At 42.2% G+C, this 19,643-nt stretch overlaps 1 protein-coding gene across 3 annotated transcripts in view; it reads left to right on the plus strand.

The window, feature by feature from the left end:
- The first annotated feature begins 1,084 nt into the window (after window positions 1–1,084).
- The window catches only part of RANBP3 (RAN binding protein 3), a 54,752-nt gene continuing 36,193 nt past the window's right edge, over window positions 1,085–19,643 (plus strand). For all 3 annotated transcript variants that reach the window (XM_075723895.1, XM_075723897.1, XM_075723896.1), the window contains exons 1-2: window positions 1,085–1,157; window positions 11,389–11,444. In XM_075723895.1, coding sequence (XP_075580010.1) covers window positions 1,136–1,157; window positions 11,389–11,444 — 78 coding nt within the window. In that variant the 5' untranslated portion in view covers window positions 1,085–1,135. The remainder of the gene's footprint in view (window positions 1,158–11,388; window positions 11,445–19,643) is intronic.

The raw sequence follows: 19,643 nt of genomic DNA on the forward strand, positions 1-19,643 counted from the left end.
CCTTGAAGCAATCATTAGTTAAGACTAAAGTCATGTATCTTGGTGTCTACCTGTGAGCTGGCTGCCACTGGCTCCCTTACTATGAGTAGAGACCTAGTCAGTACAGTCAGGGGAGCTTAGGTGGACTGACCAAAGAAACCAAAAATATGTGGGGCACCATCAAGAGAATGACGAGAGCACCAGTGTGGTTATACACTATACCGCCTCTATACTGTATACACTATATCTTATCATTTTGTAGCCATATAAAGCCTTGGCGCACCTGCATTTTGAGCAGCGTGTGCAGTTCTGGAGATGGTAGAGCTGGAAGTGAAAGAGAATGGCAAATATTGATCTTTGGCATGGAGCAGCAGCCTTCCATAAACTGAAAGGGTTTGAATTCTTCAGTCTGAAAAAAAAAAAGTCTGAGAAAGATAAGGTCAAGGCTTATACAGCCATAGAGTAGTTGGCGGAATGGAGGATTACAGTCCAGTACATCCCGCAAGACTGTAACTGAGGCACTAATGAGAGCAGTAAACGGGAATCAAGGACCCGTTTAACTCACAGACTACACGGCTGGGCCCTGCAGCCACGGGGGGCTGCGGAGGCAGACCGGACGGCAGGGCCAAGCAGGGAATTGAAAGATCCACGGGCAGCCGGTCCCAAAGGCCCCAGTCTGACGACCGCGGGCGCTGGGGGCCTGCACGGGGAGCAGGGCCGCAGCGAGCGATCGGGCGCACGGGGCTCCCCACAACCTGTCGCCACAGCGGGACCGCAGCCGGGCTGCCCGCCCGAGCCCGGGCCAGCCGGCACCGCGGGGACCTCGGGCCCAGCCGGGCCGCCCTGCCGAGCCGGAGGCGGCGCCCGAGGGCCGCCCGCCCCGCCCCGCCCCGCCCCGCCCCGGCCCGGCCCGGCCCGGCCCGCGCCGCCGCGCCTCAGCCGCCGCCGGGCCCTACTGGGCCCCTCCCGGCCCGCCCGGCCCCGCCCTCCCCGGGGCAGCCGAAAGCGCCCCGGCACCGCCCGAAGGAGCCAGCGCGCATGCGCGAGGCCGCCACGGAGCGGCCGTAAATTGGTGCATGCGCAGCGCGGCGGGGCCCGCCGTCAGTGGAAGCCGTCCGGCTGCGCGATGCATTGTGGGCGTGATTGAGGAAGTAAAATGGCGGACCTAGCGAACGAAGGTAGGCGGGCGCTGGCGGTGCGCAGTGGTGCCGGCCGCGGTCCCGCCGCCGGCCCGGCCCTGCGCCGCCGCGGTCCCGGCCCGAGCCTGGCCCCGCGATCCGCGCTCAGAGGCGCGCCCGGCCGCGGGCCCGCCCTCGGAAGCGCCGCCTCTCCGTGCCCCGGCCCCTCTGGGGCGAGCGGCCGGACAAAGGGAACGCCGGGCTGGGCCGCCGCGCTCCCCGCCGGCCCCACTCTGCCCTGCGGGGCCAACTGCGGGGCGGGCGTCCGCTGCCGCGGGGGTCGGGGCCGGCGGCGGCCCGGGGCCGAGCTGGCAGGTGCCTCCCGCCGGGCGGCGGCCTCGGGCTGGCGGCGCGGCAGCTCCCGGGGGCGGCGGCCGCCGGCGGCTCAGTGCCGCCGCGCTGCCTGCGCGCAGAAAGCGAGCGCTGTGCCCCGCTCCCGGGGCAGCTCTGAGCCGCTTTGTGCCCCTCCTCGTCCAGTCGCTTTTTGGGGTCATTGTCCACAACCTCAGGACTGTTGTAAATCTTTCGTTAATTCCCACTCGTGTTAATCCTTCCGCTAGCTAGGGGAATAATAGAGGCGATTATGTAAAACTGGGTGAGGTATAATATATCTACGTTATTTTTTAAGTTGAAGTGAAGAAGTAGTAGTTTCATTTGTCATTTGAAGAGGGTTAGGAAAGCATGGGCTGCACTACTGTAGGATTTGGGTGTTGTGCTCCAAGGTGCATAGAATGTTGTTTAAGTGACAGTGGGCATCAACAGTTTGCCTCTGACAATGACTGCCCTCAAAGTCTCTGCAAAACCAAGTCTGCCCCAGCTGTCTCTGTTGCTTCTCAGCTAATGAAAAAGGGGGGAAATGCCAGGGAGGAGGCAAATTAAAGTGTGTGAGGCCTCTTCTTTCAAGATTGTTTCTTACATTTGAACTCTGTACCAGTGGCAATTACAGTTCAGATATTAAACAAGAGGAAGCAAGTATCTATTGTAGGTGTAGCTTTTGAAGATGAAGTCTACAGGCAGCTAACCACATAATTACACTTAAGTTATTTGACAAATACTGTGATGCAGCATGTCTTGGGCTGTTCACTCCCAAACTCAGGATGAGCTGTCAGTGCCCAAAGAGGCATGATAGGTGGTCTCAAGAATGGTAGTAAGTAATCAAATGTGTAATGACTACTTGTGAGAAACCTAATGACAATATGTAAATACTGTCATCATAATGACCTTATAATAAATTCTGTTGGTTTATTGTTTTCTTTTAGAACCAGAAGTTTGGGAATGGCTATCTTAAATCATGCAAGCCCCTCACTTTACCTCCCCATTCTAGTGGGAAACATTAAGCCCAGCAGTGAATTCCAGTTTATCAATGTTTATTGCATCTCTTGATGCTGACTTGTCGTGTGTTTCTGCCCCTACCTCTGTATTTCTGCAGAATTGTGCAGACTGTCTGTAGGGGAGAGAAAAAAAAAAGTTTGGTGTCATCCTTACTTTTTCATCTGATCTTCCTTTTTTTCTCTTTTTGTTTTTTTTTTCTTTTCAGACCCATTCCTGACTCCAGTGACTTCCCTCACCTGCTAATCTCTTTAGTTTGTGCTTGCATCTCCTTCCAGATTTGCCATCTTCATCCTTTGCTGTTCTGTTTCTTCTTGCAATAAGAATATGATATAATCTTTCGTAAGATTAAGCAAGATCAGCTGGCTTCTGAACTGCTGTCTGTTCTGCTCATTCTAGTACCATTGGCTGCATCGTCTGCTGTTAGTTTTCTTTCCTCTGGTTCCATTTTTGAGGTTTCTGTCTGTATACCAGTGCAAATACACATACTTTCTGGAATTGCATCCTTCTGCTGAAAGTCAGTGGATTCCATAGTCTTTCTACTTGCCTTGTTTGCTGTCTTTGACATGGCAATGATGTTCTCATGTGGCTTTGATTGTTTTCTTCTCATTCTTAAACACATCGATCTGTTTTATTTTTCCAGTACTGTAGGTGAATGTTTTATTTCCTTGTGCCCCGGTACTTTCATTTGAATATATGAAGTTACTGGTTTGGTACTGATAATTCTTTGATATTCTGCTTCATATCAATCCTCTTGTTTGAATTATTTGATAGCTAAATGTTCATGTTCACAAACCAAGCGTGGTTAAAACAAAGCTCTTCATATTCCTTAATCTTGATCGATCTGTACAAACAGTGTTGTCTCAATTACACAGTAGACACAAGTACCTAGAAAGAGGTTTCAGTCATTCTTCCAGATTGTTTTTGCTTAGCGTGTTTGAACAATAGCTTTGCTTGTCTGTTCATGCAGGTGAAACTTGCTTAGACTCTTACCCGTTTGATTACTGCAAAAAAACCTTCTGGTCTTGATAAGTGCTGTTTTGCTCTGCCTCTGTCCTGTTGCTTTTACGATGGCACCCCTTTGTTTCAACTCATGCATTAGTTTTTCCTTTTCAAACAGTGTATTAGTTGTCTTTACCTTCTAGATTTTGATGTCTCTCTTAGTCTATTGTCTGTCTTAAATCACCACTGAGATGTCAATACTGCCTCCAAGTAACCATTCTACCAATGTCCTTTAAGCCTTCAAACTATTTTAATGGGTGATCTTTCTGTGATGCATTTCTTCAAAGCTACAAGCATTCGCTCTAATATTCTCATAACTACTTCGTTTTCTTCATTCTAATCATTCCTTGAATTTTTTCCATTCAATTGTCTTTCCTTTTTCTCTGGTGAGTTGGTGAAACTGTACACCTGCCTCTTTGTAGTGGTTTGAAGGCAAGCTGTATCTTGGCAGAAGAAGGTTGTTGGATTAAGGGGGGTCCTCTGCTGCAGAGAAGGGGGGTGAAGGATGAGGTGGTCCAAGTGCCACTTTCCAAAGAAGGTTGTACTGTCAAGTTTCCTAGGAACAGGTCCTGGTCTTGGCATTGCCTCTCTCCGTGAGAGGAGATGAACTGGTAAGTGTGGAGCTAATGAAGAGGAGGAGACAGTAATTTCTCCCTGACTGTGTGAACTTAGAGTGACTTTGTCACAAAGATTTAGTGACATTGTGATAAAGGCTTTGGGGACTGGCATTGTGAGAAGTTTGATCATTGAAAACCAGGATTTTGGAATGGTAGGCACAATTGTTATTGTTACTATTGTATGATGATATGAATAGTATTAGAAATTTTCTCTGAAGGCTTTGCTATTCTGGCTGGATCACGTCTTAAAACTGACATTTCACACATGTGGCAGTGAAGTATCATGAAGAACTAGACAACTTCCTATCAGGCATATACTCACGTAAACCTGAATGCTTTTCTCATTAACTTGCTGTTAATACACAACTAGTAATTTGTTTGTATATAACTTGCTGCCGAAGCTGCGCTTTAGATGATAGGATCTCCTTGTGTTGAGAATGAATTACTTTATTGACTTTTAGTCATTGAAAGGTACAAGTTTTTCTCAGGGCTAAAACTCAATGGCTTTCTTCACATTCCCTTTCAGGAGGTGCCTGCACCACCTGTGTTGGCAGACTCTCTCGTTAGATGCCAAACACAATTTATTTTGCTTAATGAAATTGCTAAGCATACAGTTCATGATCATAACAAGTTTACTGTGTGTAACTGTCTTAAATGTACAGAAGATGAGAGAATCAAAGCAGTTCCTTGCAGAGTAAAAGTATCATTCCTTTGTGCCAGACTTGTATGATGCTGACATTGCCTTTGTGCTGCTTCTAGTTTCTGGTTTTTGTTTGTTTTTTTTTTTTTTTCCCCCCGACTGTATAATTCTACTTGCCTTATGGTAGCTGTCAGAGAGAAGAAGGTCTGTTGTTACTTTGAGGGGAAAAGGTGGCATGCACCGTTGTCCCTGATGTTTGTAGACCCTGTGAACAACATCTTTTATTTCCCATGGTGATTTACTTCAGATAAACTAGTGGATGCAAAGATAGACTGAGTGATTTGGTTTGGGGTTTTTTTGAGATGTCCTAATAATTCACACCCAAATGCCATAAAGTACTATTTAATTTACAAGATAGAACTGTGTAAATACTTTCATAATTTTTGCTAACACTTTTTGGAGCTCTTTATAAATGTTTTATCTACACTGCAAAGTAGTTAGGCTGCCTCATGGTTTTCTTCTTCCTGTCATGTGAAAATAAGCTACTTTTGTCCATTTCTGACTTGTAACATTTGCTTTATGTGAAGTACCTGAGCTGAAATAGTAAAATTACCTAATGCAGAGGGTAACTTATTAATGCCACAAGGGCTTGGGAAATGAAATAACATGTGCTCTGCAAACACAAAAGGTTTGTGCTTTAAATATGGTGTATGGAATTTTTATTTAATCTTAAATATGTAAAAGGCATTCTGCCTTCCTGTGCCAGCTCTGGAGGTACTGTCTGGAAGTAGCCTGCTTACTCATGCTACAGGAGACAATAAAGAGTTTGAAGGTGAACGAGAACATCAGATGTTTACTTCATTTTACTTCATAAAAAGCAACTTACCAAAGTTTTGAAAATGAGGCAGAAGTAACTTTTTTTCTGATGTCAGTTATATTCACCATGAAATCACTTGTGAAGTCTGGCTATAAATGATCAAGTCATGTTTCTTCTACTTTGTGACATGAAGTATGATTGGACTTCGCTTGTAGGGTCTTTTTTGGAGAGCAGCTGTTGGTGTGGTAGCTTGCTCATTGCTTTCAGTCTGTTCGTAGCTATTGGAAGAGAAGAGAGTCTTTGTTACCAACACCTTTAGAATTTCATAATGCTGCAAATTGCCCATATCTCTCTTAATTTTTTTATCATGATTATTCTGCTTTTTATAACTTAAATAGTATTAAGGTGAAAAAAAAAAACATTTTTGTGACCTGAGCTGCTCAAATAAGCATAATTAAACTTAACTTTGAACTTAAATTTTTCTTGACCCTCAGATAAGCCTTTCACAGGCAATAAATTACCACTATGAATACTTTTGGTGAGTTAACAACCTAATTGCTGTTCTCCTTCTTAAGATTCTTTCATTGTTCACAAGTATGATCTACTTTTTCTCTCAGGTGATGTATTATAATGAGTTAAAGTCAGAGGAGTTGTTCTCAACTTGTATGCTTTTAGTCTTGAAGATTGCTTCTTCAGATCCAAGCAAGGACTTGCTTGCCTGGAAGTTTCTCATTGTTTTTCTTCCTCTCATATAGGTTTCCTTGTAGTCAGGCACTATGGTATTTTTAAATGTCATTTGGAGTAAATTTAAACAGAAAATATTTGAAACAGTTTAGTTCTTAAAAATGAATTCACCTTGTAATAACCTGTCTACAGCGGGTCCAGTGAGGCCTTGAGAGTTATTTTCATGACATAGGGCCTGGGTTCCTTCTAAAATCTAAAGATTCATTTGAGTCACCAAGGTGGTTGGTGATCTGGGTTGCATGACCTGTGAGGAGAGGCTGCAGGAACTGGACTTCTTCAGCCTAGAGAAGAGAAGCCTTCAGAGAGGCACATCTGGAGTTTTCCAGGGCATATGAGGAGGTTGTTAATAAGACAGAGCCAGGCTCATCACAGTGGTGTATGTTGGAAGGACAAAAGATGAGAGGTGGAATGTGATGCTCAGACTGGATATAGGGAAAAGGTTGGGGGTTTTGGTTTTTTTATTGGGTGTCTTCCACCATAAGGACAGTCAAGCAGTAGAAGAGATTACCCTGGGAGCCTGCTCAGCGTCCATCCTTGGAAGCTAAGATGACCAGACTGGATAACCTGATTAACCTGGACTGACTTCGCAGCTGACTTTACTTGGAGCAGGAGGTTGGACTGGAGACCTCCAGTGGTCTCTTCCAACCTGAATTATCCTGTGCTCTTATGGTAGAGACACAATGGTCTTGGTGGCAAAGGAGAAGAATGCTATCTTGGCCTTTGTCACTGCTTTGCCATGGGATTTACTCTGAGCCTGCTATACAGAGAAATGCGCCTCTGCAGTATACCAGTTGGGTTTTTTTTCCTCTCCGTTTTGTGCAGTTTTACTTCGTCTTTTCACTTATGTGGCCTTCAAATATGGATTCAAAAGGGGTGTGGTGTTTGTATCTGTACACTCAAAATACCCATTGGATTTTTCATCTTGCAGTGAAGGTTTAAAACTTTGTATTGCAAAAATAACTATTGTGGCTGCTAGAGAGGCCACCAACTGCTATGGTTGCATTGGTGTGAACTGGTGGAGAGGTAAAACAATGCTATGTTTCGTCTAGTTGCAGGAAACACAGTTGACATCGCAGAGTTTGGCACAGCTACAAATGGTAGTATATCTGAGTTAAAGATCTCACTTTAAATGGTATAGATGACTTGAAGACAGTACCTCTGCCTGAGCCATTTAGTATTTTCAGTTTCTGTGTTTTGTTTTCCAAGGCTTGCGAAGCAAGCTGGGTAGGTTTAATGGTACATACATGTTTCTGACAGTGCATAGGGCATATATTGATAGTTAATGACTCGACAGTGAAATATGTTAAAGGAATTTAGCCTGTGAAAGGCAGCTCTTGAGGTTTTTGTAATGATTCATGCAGGTTGAAATGTCTGAAACTTATGAATAAACTGAAGGAGTTCTGTGGATTCAGTCATTTTTTAGACTGGTTTGACAGCGTATCGCCATTCAGAAGAAACTAAGTGGTTTGTATGAGTTCCAGATCTTCAGATTGGGAACTTACTGTCTCTATGACAGTAATTACTAAAGGCCTGCTTTCCTTCTCATGTGCTTGGGCTTTCTCAGAAAACCTTTACTGAGACTGACTTGGTTAGAAAATTGACATTGTTTCTGCATCTCCAGCTCCTGGTTTTGCCTTGTTTCTATATGCTTGTCTGGAGAAAAAACAAGTCTGTTCCACAATTTCTAAGAACTATGTGCTGTGTCTATTCATCTCTCAGGTGAAGGAGAAGATCTCATGTTTTTACAGGTGTTGTACCTGAAGTTTGAAGGTTGGGGTTTTTTTTTCCTTCCCTTATCCTGCTTTATTTTCCATTTAACTTGATGACAGTTCTGTGGACCTGACAGATCTATTTTACTGTAGGTCATCCTTCAGACACCTTGGTGGAATGGGAGCATGCTTGCTAAGTGAGAACAATGGCCATCCACCTCTGTTGGCTAGTACAAACAACAGTGTAATTCTTGTCTTGGAGTAGCACTTAGTAAGCTTCCATGCTCACCATGTGGGGAAAAAAAACCCAACCACTACTTAACATATGCATTTCTGTTCTACAAAAATAAAACCTGTTGTGGTGGTTCTTCAGTTGATAGGAAAACATGGATTGTGTAAGTGCTTTCGTAGGAAAACCATTAAATACTAGAGAGCTCTTTATCTAGTACATAAATGCATTTAAAAAACCTAACTTGGAATCAGAACACAGCTGAAGCCAGACGTTTGAATGGGAAGTTTGGTACTGGAGTTTTTTACCAAGTGAGGTAATGATGGTTGAGGGTATTGATACTTTGCTTTTAATGTCTTCAGTAATTGATGCCTTTGAAAATGTTTCCCCAAAACAGTAAGGCTCAGAAAAATATGCAGTGTTTAATGAAGGTGGCCAGATTAGACCATCTAGTGATCCCTTCTTGCCATGGGCTAGAATGAGGGAAACATTTCCAGCATTGTGGTCTTGTTGCAGACTTTAGAAAGGACATGGTGAACAAGTGTTCCCCTGTAAAGAACACGCCTGACTAAGCACTGGTGAAGTTGGTAGCCCTGAGTGCCTCCTGTCTCATCGTCGTTCCTCCCAGGTGCCATCATGTCAGTTGGTCTCGCAGCCAGCAAGAGTAATAGTGAGATTCCTAGATCTTGAGTGTGAGAGGACTGTGTTCCTTCAGTGGATAGACAGCCATATGTTGCACAAGAGTGTTATCTTTTCCACCCTGACTAACAGGACTGGTCATAGTTTGTTTTACTAGCTTCTTTTCCCAGTCTCATTTGCCGTAGCTGGACACAATCTGGAATATTTAATTTTTTTTCCACTCCATTTTCTTCTTTGATTCTTCCATCCAATAATTTTTTTCCTGTGAGCTTTCTGCTGTTCCTGGCATCCCTGTTCTTTTCTTCCTGAGTACTCAGTCTTCCATTGCCAGACTCCATCTCCTATTTTGTCCTGTTCCTTTGCAACAACATCTTTGGCTCCCCATTCTCGTCTTTTGCCAGCCATCCCATGTTTCCTCTGCACTTTGCATTGTTGCTGGATCTGCTTTTTTATTGTTTGCTTTCTTCTCTCTCAGTACTTCAATACTTTATTGAGCACTAAAGAGACAAGTAGTTCTTTTCTGTTTGGTCCTCTTTGGTATCTGTGGAATTTGGTACAGGAGTCTCTTGTATGTTGTGCGTTACACGATCAAGTCCCACTTTCAGGCAGATCTCCAGAAGGGAAGAATATTAATACAGCATTTTATTGACTGGTTTGGCAGTCTTGGATGAAAGTAGTTTGGTAGAACACATGCTACTTGTTGCTGTAGTTATAGCATTAATGAATACTAAAGTATACCAAATATAGTATAAAGACGTGAACATCACTTTGAAGTAAAGGGGTAAAAGCTTGGACCTTACACGAGTGGAGCCTCCCACAGGCAGGTTATACTGAGGCCAAGGGAATCAAAATCCCTGGCTTGTTTCAGTGAACTCTGTTTTTTGGGACAGGTACAGCAGTTAAGTCTTTGACCTTCATTAGTAGATTATTTTTCATTTTGAAATAGATTGTCTGCATTGCTCTCATTAATAAGCATTCTTAAGATTCAGCAGTATTTGATGGATAGAAGAACTTAGAAAATAAAAAAAGAGCAGGCAAAATGCTGTAATAAGACTGTTTATCTCACCGTTAATTTTACCTTTTGTAGAACAAGTTATGCCATTCTTGCAAAAATCAGTCTTGCAATGTTTTTGCTGGGTTATACCTCTGAGTTAGACCCACAGAAGAGTGGAAAGAGCCTTTTCCGCCCTCACAAATAAATGCAGAGTTCTTGGAATAATTTTCATACTTCTTATGTGTTCGTCAGGTAAAGTTTCACTTTTTCAGCTAAACTGATCTAGCAGCTAGCAGTTCCGAAATGGACAATCTCATCCCCTTTTCCTTATATGCTGACCCAAGTGCTTTACTGATGCTGCAACTGATTTGTGGAGGCTTTTGTGATACTGTTGTTTTTTGGGGTTTTTTTTTAAGGTGCAAGGTAATTCTTCTTGATGCCTTTATATTTCTGTTTTTATGGTAGACTTTCAAGTTCTAAAAGCTTTTAAAAAATTTAATTTTTTTTAAAATGTCTGGTCTTGTTTAAGACTGAATAATTGCAAAGGCATTAGCCACAATACAGCTCTCCCTGAATCACATTGTTTCACAGCAGTCTCACTCTGTAGACAGACTTAAATGTTGTACTCATCTTTAGCCCTACAAAGTGTTGGTGACTGCATAATGTATGTGCAGTTTCTCTTCAAATATAACTCATGGACAAAGTGTATCAGTTTGTTAAACTCTCAGGAAAGCTCACTTCTGCTTTATTCCTCCCTCCCCCCCCCCCCCCCCCCCCCCCTTTTGGTCATTAAGGACACTGAGGTAGTTTTGAGGTCATTGAGGACAATGGAAAATATACACTCATTCTAGAAATTCATTCTGTTCTTGAAGACTAAATGTTGATGTGCTTATTTAGAAAATAGCATCCCGCTAATATTTGAATTGGAACGTCAAGTAGAAAGCAGATGTGCTCTTAAATTATGCAGAAAAGACTCGTCCCTCTGTAATAATATGCATGGAATATTTGGTTTAAATTGTCGACCTGCAAGGTTTCAATGATAATGAAATACAAGTATAATCAAAGTGTCAGAGTTAGGTGACCTTTAAGAAAGGGGTATGTGGGTGTGTACTGCTAAACTCCCTTTGCATTAGTGCATTACTGTGAGGGAGGAAAAGCTTTTGCCTGCAAAACTTACGTGTGTTCAAAAAGTAAACTGCTGCAGCAAAGAGCCTTTTCCTCCTGATGTACCTAAGTATGGTAAAAATACTGGTTTGAAATAGAGAGGTCTGGAGGGAAAAGACAAATAGGTTTCAGATATCAGTTGTATTGCTCTTAAAGCACTCCTTTTTCCTTTTGAAGATCAAGTCCTTATAATTACATTACCAGGAACCAGTGGAAACAATTTGTGTAACTGAGATTTAACTGGTTTAGGGATTCATTGTTGGTAAAAGCATCATAGAACATAACGTTTTCATGTTAGTCAATAATGAATGTGGTTGGAAAAAACCCAATGATTTCTCTTTTTACAGAAAAACCTGCCATTGCTCCACCTGTCTTTGTATTTCAGAAGGATAAAGCACAAAAGGTAAGGAGATGTTGATATGTTTTTTGTTTGTTTTGTTCTGTAGCCCTGGCTCATTCCATGGTGAGCAGCCATTTGTCTATATTATTTTGAGGTCGAAGATGGATAATACAGCATTAACATTATTAATGGGCATAGGGTGAAGAGCTACTGGAAGGCTAAAAGTGGGAAGATGTATGATGGTGGCATGAAGTGGGTAGCTCTTCAGACAGAAAATGGACCGAATCTGGGAGAAAAAGCATTTTCAAAGCTGTATATTGAAAGGAACAGGTGGCAAAGGAGTGCTGGCAGTTGCAGTTGCATGAGAAAACTGTAAAATTTCTGATAATAGTGTTAAGACAAAGCAAAGAAAACTATGGCCTAGATTATTGCTTTTCACCTCAGTATATTTAAATCTTTCTCATATCTTTGGTTAGTAAGCTGTGAAGTGTCTAATTACCTTGGAAAATGGTAATCCTGTTCCCTCACCTGTCTCTCTACCCCTGCCATGTGTTCCTGTCCCCTGCCTTTGGGTCTGCGGTAGCAGTTACACAGTGTTGAGGTAAGTTGGAGCTGTGCCGTAATCTGCTGGAAGGTGTTCTGTGGGTGAGCTTGTGTTGAACCAAGAGGCTGATACAACTCATCCAGTGGCTGCAGAAGGAGTAGAGCTCAGGAGAGAAATGAGAGTTGAAGGAAGGAGCAGGACCTTCCCTTTAGCAAAAATTGCTAGTAAATTGAAATAGATGTAATGGAAAACTGTGGCCATGTGGACCTAGTGCAGTATTGTTTGCATTCCTTTTCACTTTGAAAGCGACACACAAAATGTTATGTATGAGTACTGGGGTGTAGTGTCCTGTTGCTGTTCCCCCCCCAACAGTAAGCCTTCCAGTTTGGATAATAACCTCAATATATTGCAGTATTTAGTTCTGCCTGGTTATAGTAAAAGCTGTTAACACTTGGGGAAATATCAAGGTTACAGTTGTTTCCGCTGAAGCTGGTGGGAACCAGGAGGAGTGTACACGTGATTCACTTTTTGTTGAATTACTGGATTGTTACATTATCTGTGCGTCAGAAAATCTTCTCGAATGTTTGAATAGAAATACTGAACTGTTTTGTAGTTGGTAGCTTTTCTTTGGTTTGGAACAAGTACCAGACTTGAGCTTTCTCATGGGTTTAGTAGGCATATTCCTCAGCAGGAGCGTGAAATCTTTTGTCAGCTTGGAAAGGATTTAAATCTGCCATTCTTCTAATATTAGCTAATCAAATTAAATATATCTTAGAGTAAATCCTTTAGGGATGTTCCTTCCAATTACATTTTTTGCAGTGACCATTTACATGTACTTTGGAACAAAGGGAGTGCGAGTGTTAGCGCTATCAGTTTGGATCATGTTTCCTTCTAGGAAACAGCTCCCAATCACCCACTGTTGCTTAGACTGTTTCTGAAGTCCCTCTGAGTTGCATCATGGTGAGTTTTCTCCCCAGGTGTCCTTCAACCTGGCAGTGCTTCCACAGTTAGTCTGGAAGCAGCAGTCATAGCAATGTGCAACCCAGGTAGAGCGATGTGGTCCTGTGTCCTTTCTTTGCTGGCCTGGTCCTTCAGTGCTAAGCTGGCAGGTCTTGTGCTCTCAAGTTCCTTTATGTTGTACCTTCTGCTTCTGCACAGAGTGCATACCTCCAGTGGCCTGCACGCAGTCCTTGCCTTCAGTGTTAGGCTGTGCAAGCTCGAGTGTTGGGCTGTGGGACAGAGCTGTTGCACTCCACTATGTCTCAAGAAAATATTTGTAAAATATCTTAACTAAAGGCTTAATGTCTCTTTGGGCTGGCAGAGAGGATCCAGGGTTCCAGGGAGAGGGATCTGTGATTTAGTCTTCCCAACTGCCTCTGAGGATGCTGAGGACAATGGTGATGCTGAGTAGGTAGCTGTGTGCATGACAGCCTCTGCCAAGGCACAGCCAGAAAGCCTGTCTGGTGGGGTGGGGTGGAGGGACCATGTGTGACGAGGCCTGTGGGTGAGCCAAGCATCTTGAAGGCACCAGGCATTAGAAATAAATTAGGAATTGACCTAAATACTAAGTGGTGTTGGTGCTTGAGAGGGGGCTAGTCAAGTATGGGTGTGGAATAGGTCTAGCTTGGTTGCAGAACAGGGCTTGTTCCTTGAAGCAGATCATGAAGAGTTTACCAGTGGGATCTGTCACTTGGTTGCCAATTTCCAAAGTGTATTATGTCTAGTAACAAACAGAAATGCTTATGTTAAACTGTGTAATCATAGAATCATTTAGGTTAGAAAAGACCTTTAAGATCATCAAGTCCAACCATTAACCTAACACTATCAAGTCCACCACTAAACCAATTAAGGGTAGAGTAATAATTAATTTTGTGTTTCCTGGCTTGGTGGCTGAATTATTTTTTTAATGAAAGTAAAACTAGAATAGAATCATTAAGGTTGGAAAGGACCTCTAAGATCATCAGTTCAACCATCAACCCAACAATACCATGCTTACTAAACTATGTCCTGAAGTGCCACGTCTGCACATTTTTTTAACACCTCCAGGGATGGTGACTCCACCACCTCTCTGGGCAGCCTGTTCCAATGCCTGACCACCCTTTCCGTGAAGAAATTTTTTCTAATATCCAACCTAAACCTCCCCTGGTGCAGCTTGAGCCCATTTCCACTCATCCTATCGCTAACTACTTGGGAGAAGAGACCAACACCCACCTCACTACAACCTCCTTTCAGGTAGCTGTAGAGAGCAATAAGGTCACCCCTCAGCCTCCTCTTCTCCAGACTAAACCACCCCAGTTCCTTCCCTCAGCTGCTCCTCATAAGGCCTGTGCTCCAGACCCTTCACCAGCTTCCTTGCCCTTCTCTGGACATGCTCCAGCAACTCAATGTCTGTCTTGTATTGAGGGGCCCAAAACTGGACACAGTATTCAAGGTGTGGCCTCGCCAGTGCCGAGTATGGGGGGACAATCACTTCTGTGCTCCTGCTGGCCACACTATTCCTGATACAAGCCAGGATGCTGTTGGCCTTCTTGGCCACGTGGGCACACTGCTGGCTCATGTTCATCTGGCTGTCAACCAACACCCCCAGGTCCTTTTCAGCCAGGCAGCTTTCCAGCCACTCTTCGCCAAGCCTGTAGCACTGCATGGGGTTGTTGTGACCGAAGTACAGAACCTGGCACTTGGCCTTGTTGAATCTCATACAGCTGGCCTCGGCCCATCGATCCAGCCTGTCCAGGTCCCTCTGCAGGGCCCTCCTACCCTCCAGCAGATCGACACTCCCACCCAACTTGGTGTCATTTGCAAACTGACAGAGGCTGCACTCAATCCCCTCATCCAGATCATTGATAAAGATATTGAACAAGACTGGCCCCAAAACAGAGCCCTGGGGAACACCGCTCGTGACTGGTGTGTGGAGGTGTACAATTTTCTTTAAAAGGGGGAGGGGAGGTGGTTAATAATAATTTTAGTAGCTTATACTGTGTGTATTTGAGACTGGAGAAGGAGTGAGAGAAGCATCAGTGCTATGCTTCTTGGTATTTTGTTAACTAAAAGGCCAAAGCCTGCTTATTGCTTGTGCCAGTAGCTGGTTTTTGTAGTGTTGATACAATAGTAATAGAGTCAGAATATGGTGCTGTCAGCCAAAAGGAACAGCTGCTTAATATATGCTGTATGTATCAGAACCTAGCATTCAGGCCAGCTGAGTGTCCCTTTAATGAGCTTAATCAAGAAAAGGTGACTGGGGTTACACACTGGTTGAGACCTTTCACTGTATTTTCGGCAAGACTAACAGCTAAGTGTTACAGTTAATGGTTAATTCCATTACTGTTTCCATACAAGTTGTCTGGGTAAGTGCATTGGTTGCCACACAACGTTATCCTTATTAAAATTAACAAGGAAAATCTATTAACAGAGGAGTTTTTCCTAGAGCAATGTTTTGAAGAAAATGCAAAAGTAATGTCAAAACAGTTGATAAACAACACACTTCTAAAATAGTAATTTCTCTATGTAAATTACAATTTTAATTTAGCAAAATGTCTGTTTAGTCAAGTTGGCTTTCTTTTGGAGCTGTAAGCAAAGTATTCATGGAGACTTTTCAGTGCCAGCACAGCAATGTGACGGTAAGCTGAGAGTGAGGAGAAGGCATTGCATTCTGTATTCAGTTCACTGTCCGTGATGATTGTTCAGATGTCTGCCTAGTGCTCTTTTGCATCAAACAGGACATCCTGAGCAGAATTATTTTGTTGCAGTATCTACAGGCCCTCTCAGTATTAGGGCCAGGTTGATACTGTTAAGTGGTCTTAACTGACTTTTCTGCAGCTAACATTGTCTACTATTAAGTTAAGGAACATTATTTTTCTAGAAATCTGTTCTTAAGTTTGTGCTTGTATGATGTCAGACATCTATTTCTCCATTCAAAATTGGAAAATATTCAGCATGTTGCGGGACAGAATGCATACTAGTCTGGAAATTAATTTTTTTTAACTGGTTGTTCCAGCTAAAGTTGTATACAGTTTAGTAAATCATCAGAACCTGCAGTTTGTCATGCTTATCTAGAGGGGACAAAAAGTGCATGGCATTCAGAATGATGCCTCTTAATTTTACGTTCAGTAAGGAGGTTCTAGTTGTTTTCTTTCACAGTTAAAAAGACAGGATTAGTCTATCTGTTCTGATTTTCATAATAGCTGTCAATTAATGGTGGCTGTAAAGTTGGTTGTTTCCACATTTGTTGAGTGAGTCTCCATTTCTATCATTTTCATATCTCCTTAATTCTTTGAGAACTAATTTTATGATGTGTGAAATGGAGATGGTTGGTGCAAATATCTGAATGATAGCATCCAAATATCTTCCTTGTTTATACACTGCTATTCATTTTGACAAGCAGAGCTTCTAGTGCTGACACTAGTTGGAAAATTGCATCAGCTTAGGACAACTCATAGCTGTTAAGATCTGAAAGCAGCATAAAGTCCTCACCTCATGTTAAGCATAGAATATTACTGTTACTCCATTATCTATCCCGATAACTTATACATGAACTATACTTTTTGAATTAAAGATTTCAACTGATAGATACAACTTTTTCTGTGATTAATTTTTGTCACTTGTTAGACGTGTTTCTGCTCTGAAACCAGTTTTAACTTCTGCCATAAAACCACTTCACGACAGTTTCTGGCCATGGGTTACTTGAAGTCATTTTATGAAGTTAAATTTTAACATGCATTTCTGAGGTCAAAGTATTCTGAAGTCTTTCTTGCATTTACACATTTTTAAGTAAGTATAAAAGCTCAAACAAATTTAACCAATAGTGTTGTAAAGAAACAGTTTGTCCAAAAATGCTTTTAAAGTAGTGTCCTTTGCAAGCGTGAGCTGTGGTCTTCTTCCAGTCATTATTGATTCTCGCAATACTAGGGTCATCATGACTCATAGATACTCAACTCGGATTTAAAAAATATTTTTGCACTTTAAAATGAGCCATTGTCTATTATGTAGCTTGCACCTTGTCCTCTTCCCTCCACCAGCCTGGGTTGGGGGTAATGGTAGAATATAGAAAAGAACACTTTATTTCTAGCTTGTTAACTAGTTTTGGTTGGTGTGCTGCTTTCTATAGGCGAAATGGTAGTGGTGAGCTTTTAAGGATGGCTCTGAAGGAAGATAAGTTACATGGTATTTGGGTCATGTCCCATACCTCTGTGGTGCAACAAAATGATGCAAAGAGTTTAAGGGGATAACTGGCACCTGGGTTGTAAAGGTAAAGGTGTAGTTCTGGAGTGAACAAGGATTTATGTCCTTAAGTTGTTAGAGCTGTCATCATGGTCTTAACTGTGGAGCTTTAAAAATAGATGCGGAGTTGTAAAAGTGATCTAAGTGATTAGAAAGACTGCATTCCCATGTAGTCTGGAGAGCAAGATCATGAGTTTAGAAAAGAAAGTTGTATTAGACCATACGTAAAGTAGGGATTGTTTGAAGTCCTGGTTTGATGTAGTGTGATTTGGAAATGCCTGCTTTTTGGTGGTTTGAGGAGGTGGATGATTAGAAAATGTTGTTTGTGCTATGAGCATGACTTGTAGGTTTAGGATGGTGGCTGAGAGAGAGCTGTGGTGGAAGTAACTTGTGTAGGGAGAGGCAACAATATCTCCTTTTCCAAGCTCTTTTAGCATTGTTAGCACAGCTGCCAAGACATTTTGTTAGGGAGACCTAGTTGAACTGTGTTGTAAGTCAATAGTGTACTTAAGGAGTTAATAAATGCTTAAGAGTTCATAATTGTGACTATATTGCTACACTGCTGCACTTAGAAGAGCAATCATAAACGTTATTTGGAGAGGATGGTTGTGCAAGGCAAAGCTTAGAGGAGCATAGAGAGGCTGATAATGTCAAAGGTGACCGAAAATACCAACAAGAGTTGCCCTCAGCTCTAAGCAGGTAAAGATTGTGAAAAGATGTACTGAGAGTAGTCTTTTTGAGCCATTGGATATGGATGCTAGTTTGGGTAAAATGAGGAAAGGAGGCATGAATAGCACAACTTAGAATTGGGAGGAAGAACTGACCCAAGAGTGTTTGTGCCAGTCTTTATAAAAAAGGAATGTTATTTCCTTGCCTATATTTGGTGGTTTTAGCATCATGTTAATCTTCACTTTTATATATTTTTTTTTCATGTCTTTCCTTATTTCCTGCAATGCAGAGGAAGCCAAATCTCAAAGTAGACTTTTTACATATTTAGTCTAGGTGTGTTGTTTTTGTGTTTTAATAAAATAGATGTTGTTTGATCTGGCTGAGCAAGGTGAATTTGTGTAGGTAGCTTCCGAACATTATTATCTCCATTGATCTTTGCCTTAGTATTTTAAGAGACAGGAACAGATTTCTGCCAAGTTCTCCCTGGAGCTGTACTTGTAAGGAATGTTTCCTCTAGAGAAGAGGAGGCTCAAGGAGAGGCACCAGTCATCATAGACATAAAATATATAGACATACAGCAAAAAGGAAGAGGATGAACTGTTCTTCACCAGCTCCAAAGAACTTTGAACAAGAACTTAGATCAGCATTTATGAAGTTAAGAGATTAGAAAACACTTTCAGTAGTAAGCAGTAGTGAAGACTAAAATTAATTTTAAGAGCTTGCAGTTTCCCTTGGATGTGCGTTTTTGAGAACAACTGTACAAACTTCTGTCTGGAGCAGTTTTGGCTTGATAAATCATTGAGGCCTTTGTGGGCTTTGTCTTCCATGTCTTAAACCTCACACAACTCACAAAATTCTGAAACCTGCAGTAGTCTTTGATCAATTTAATATATTGATTTTTTTACTATAACTTTATGTATTGACCTGGCCAATAAATCCTCATCTTGGCATCATGTTTTTCTGCATAAAAGTGGCGATTGGCAATAATTGTTGGTTTTGGTTTGTTTCTTTTCTGAGTCCTGGAGCACATATTCCAGTTTTGCTTAGGACAGAAATCAGATTTATGCTGGAAGGTTACCTTGCTTATTTCACTTCTTAAAATGCTTGCCATGTATTACAAGAATTACTAAAATCTGATGCATGTTTACTTAGCCTACTCTGAAGTGTTCTAAACTGTATTGATGCGAATTACTTGCAAAATAATTTATTGTCATTTCCACTTTCAAGTATCTAGCACAAGTGTGCATTGAATGTTCTTGCCTCTTCTTGCATTACTAGCAATTTTATGATCTGTAGCTAGAAGTCAGCTTAAATTGCTGGTAAGGCTCCTTTTTTTTCTTTGAATTTCTCCAATTGCTTGCTGGACCCAGGCACGTGAACTGCTACATGATCCTCTGACAAGGGGTTCGGCATGATGGGCTTTTTGTCTCCTTTAGTTTTGTGTTGGGTTGTTGGTTTTTGTTTTGTGTGTGTTTTTTTTTAACTTGTTACAGCCTAGTTTAATTTGAGGCCTTCCAGCTCTTACTCTGTGGGAGTCACTGCATTGCCATTCTATATGCCACTCATGATTTCATAGTTATATTCCTGCTCTTTTTACCTCCAAATTCTGTGTATTATGGCTGAAGAATAATAAGGTATTTAGCTATTTTTATGTGGAAACACTTCCCTACCCTCCTCCTATGTGTTATTTTGCTTCTCATGGACACTGAATCATCTTAGTCATCTTCAGCCCCAGAGTCCACAGTTTCTCAATTGATCCCTGTTGCCTCCAGATCCCTGGTGATGGATGGCTCATCCTGAGGTTCATTCTGGCTGTTGACAAGGATGGTGTC

This window comes from Pelecanus crispus, chromosome 20 (assembly GCF_030463565.1).
Source record: "Pelecanus crispus isolate bPelCri1 chromosome 20, bPelCri1.pri, whole genome shotgun sequence".
In the NCBI taxonomy this organism is placed as follows: domain Eukaryota; kingdom Metazoa; phylum Chordata; class Aves; order Pelecaniformes; family Pelecanidae; genus Pelecanus; species Pelecanus crispus.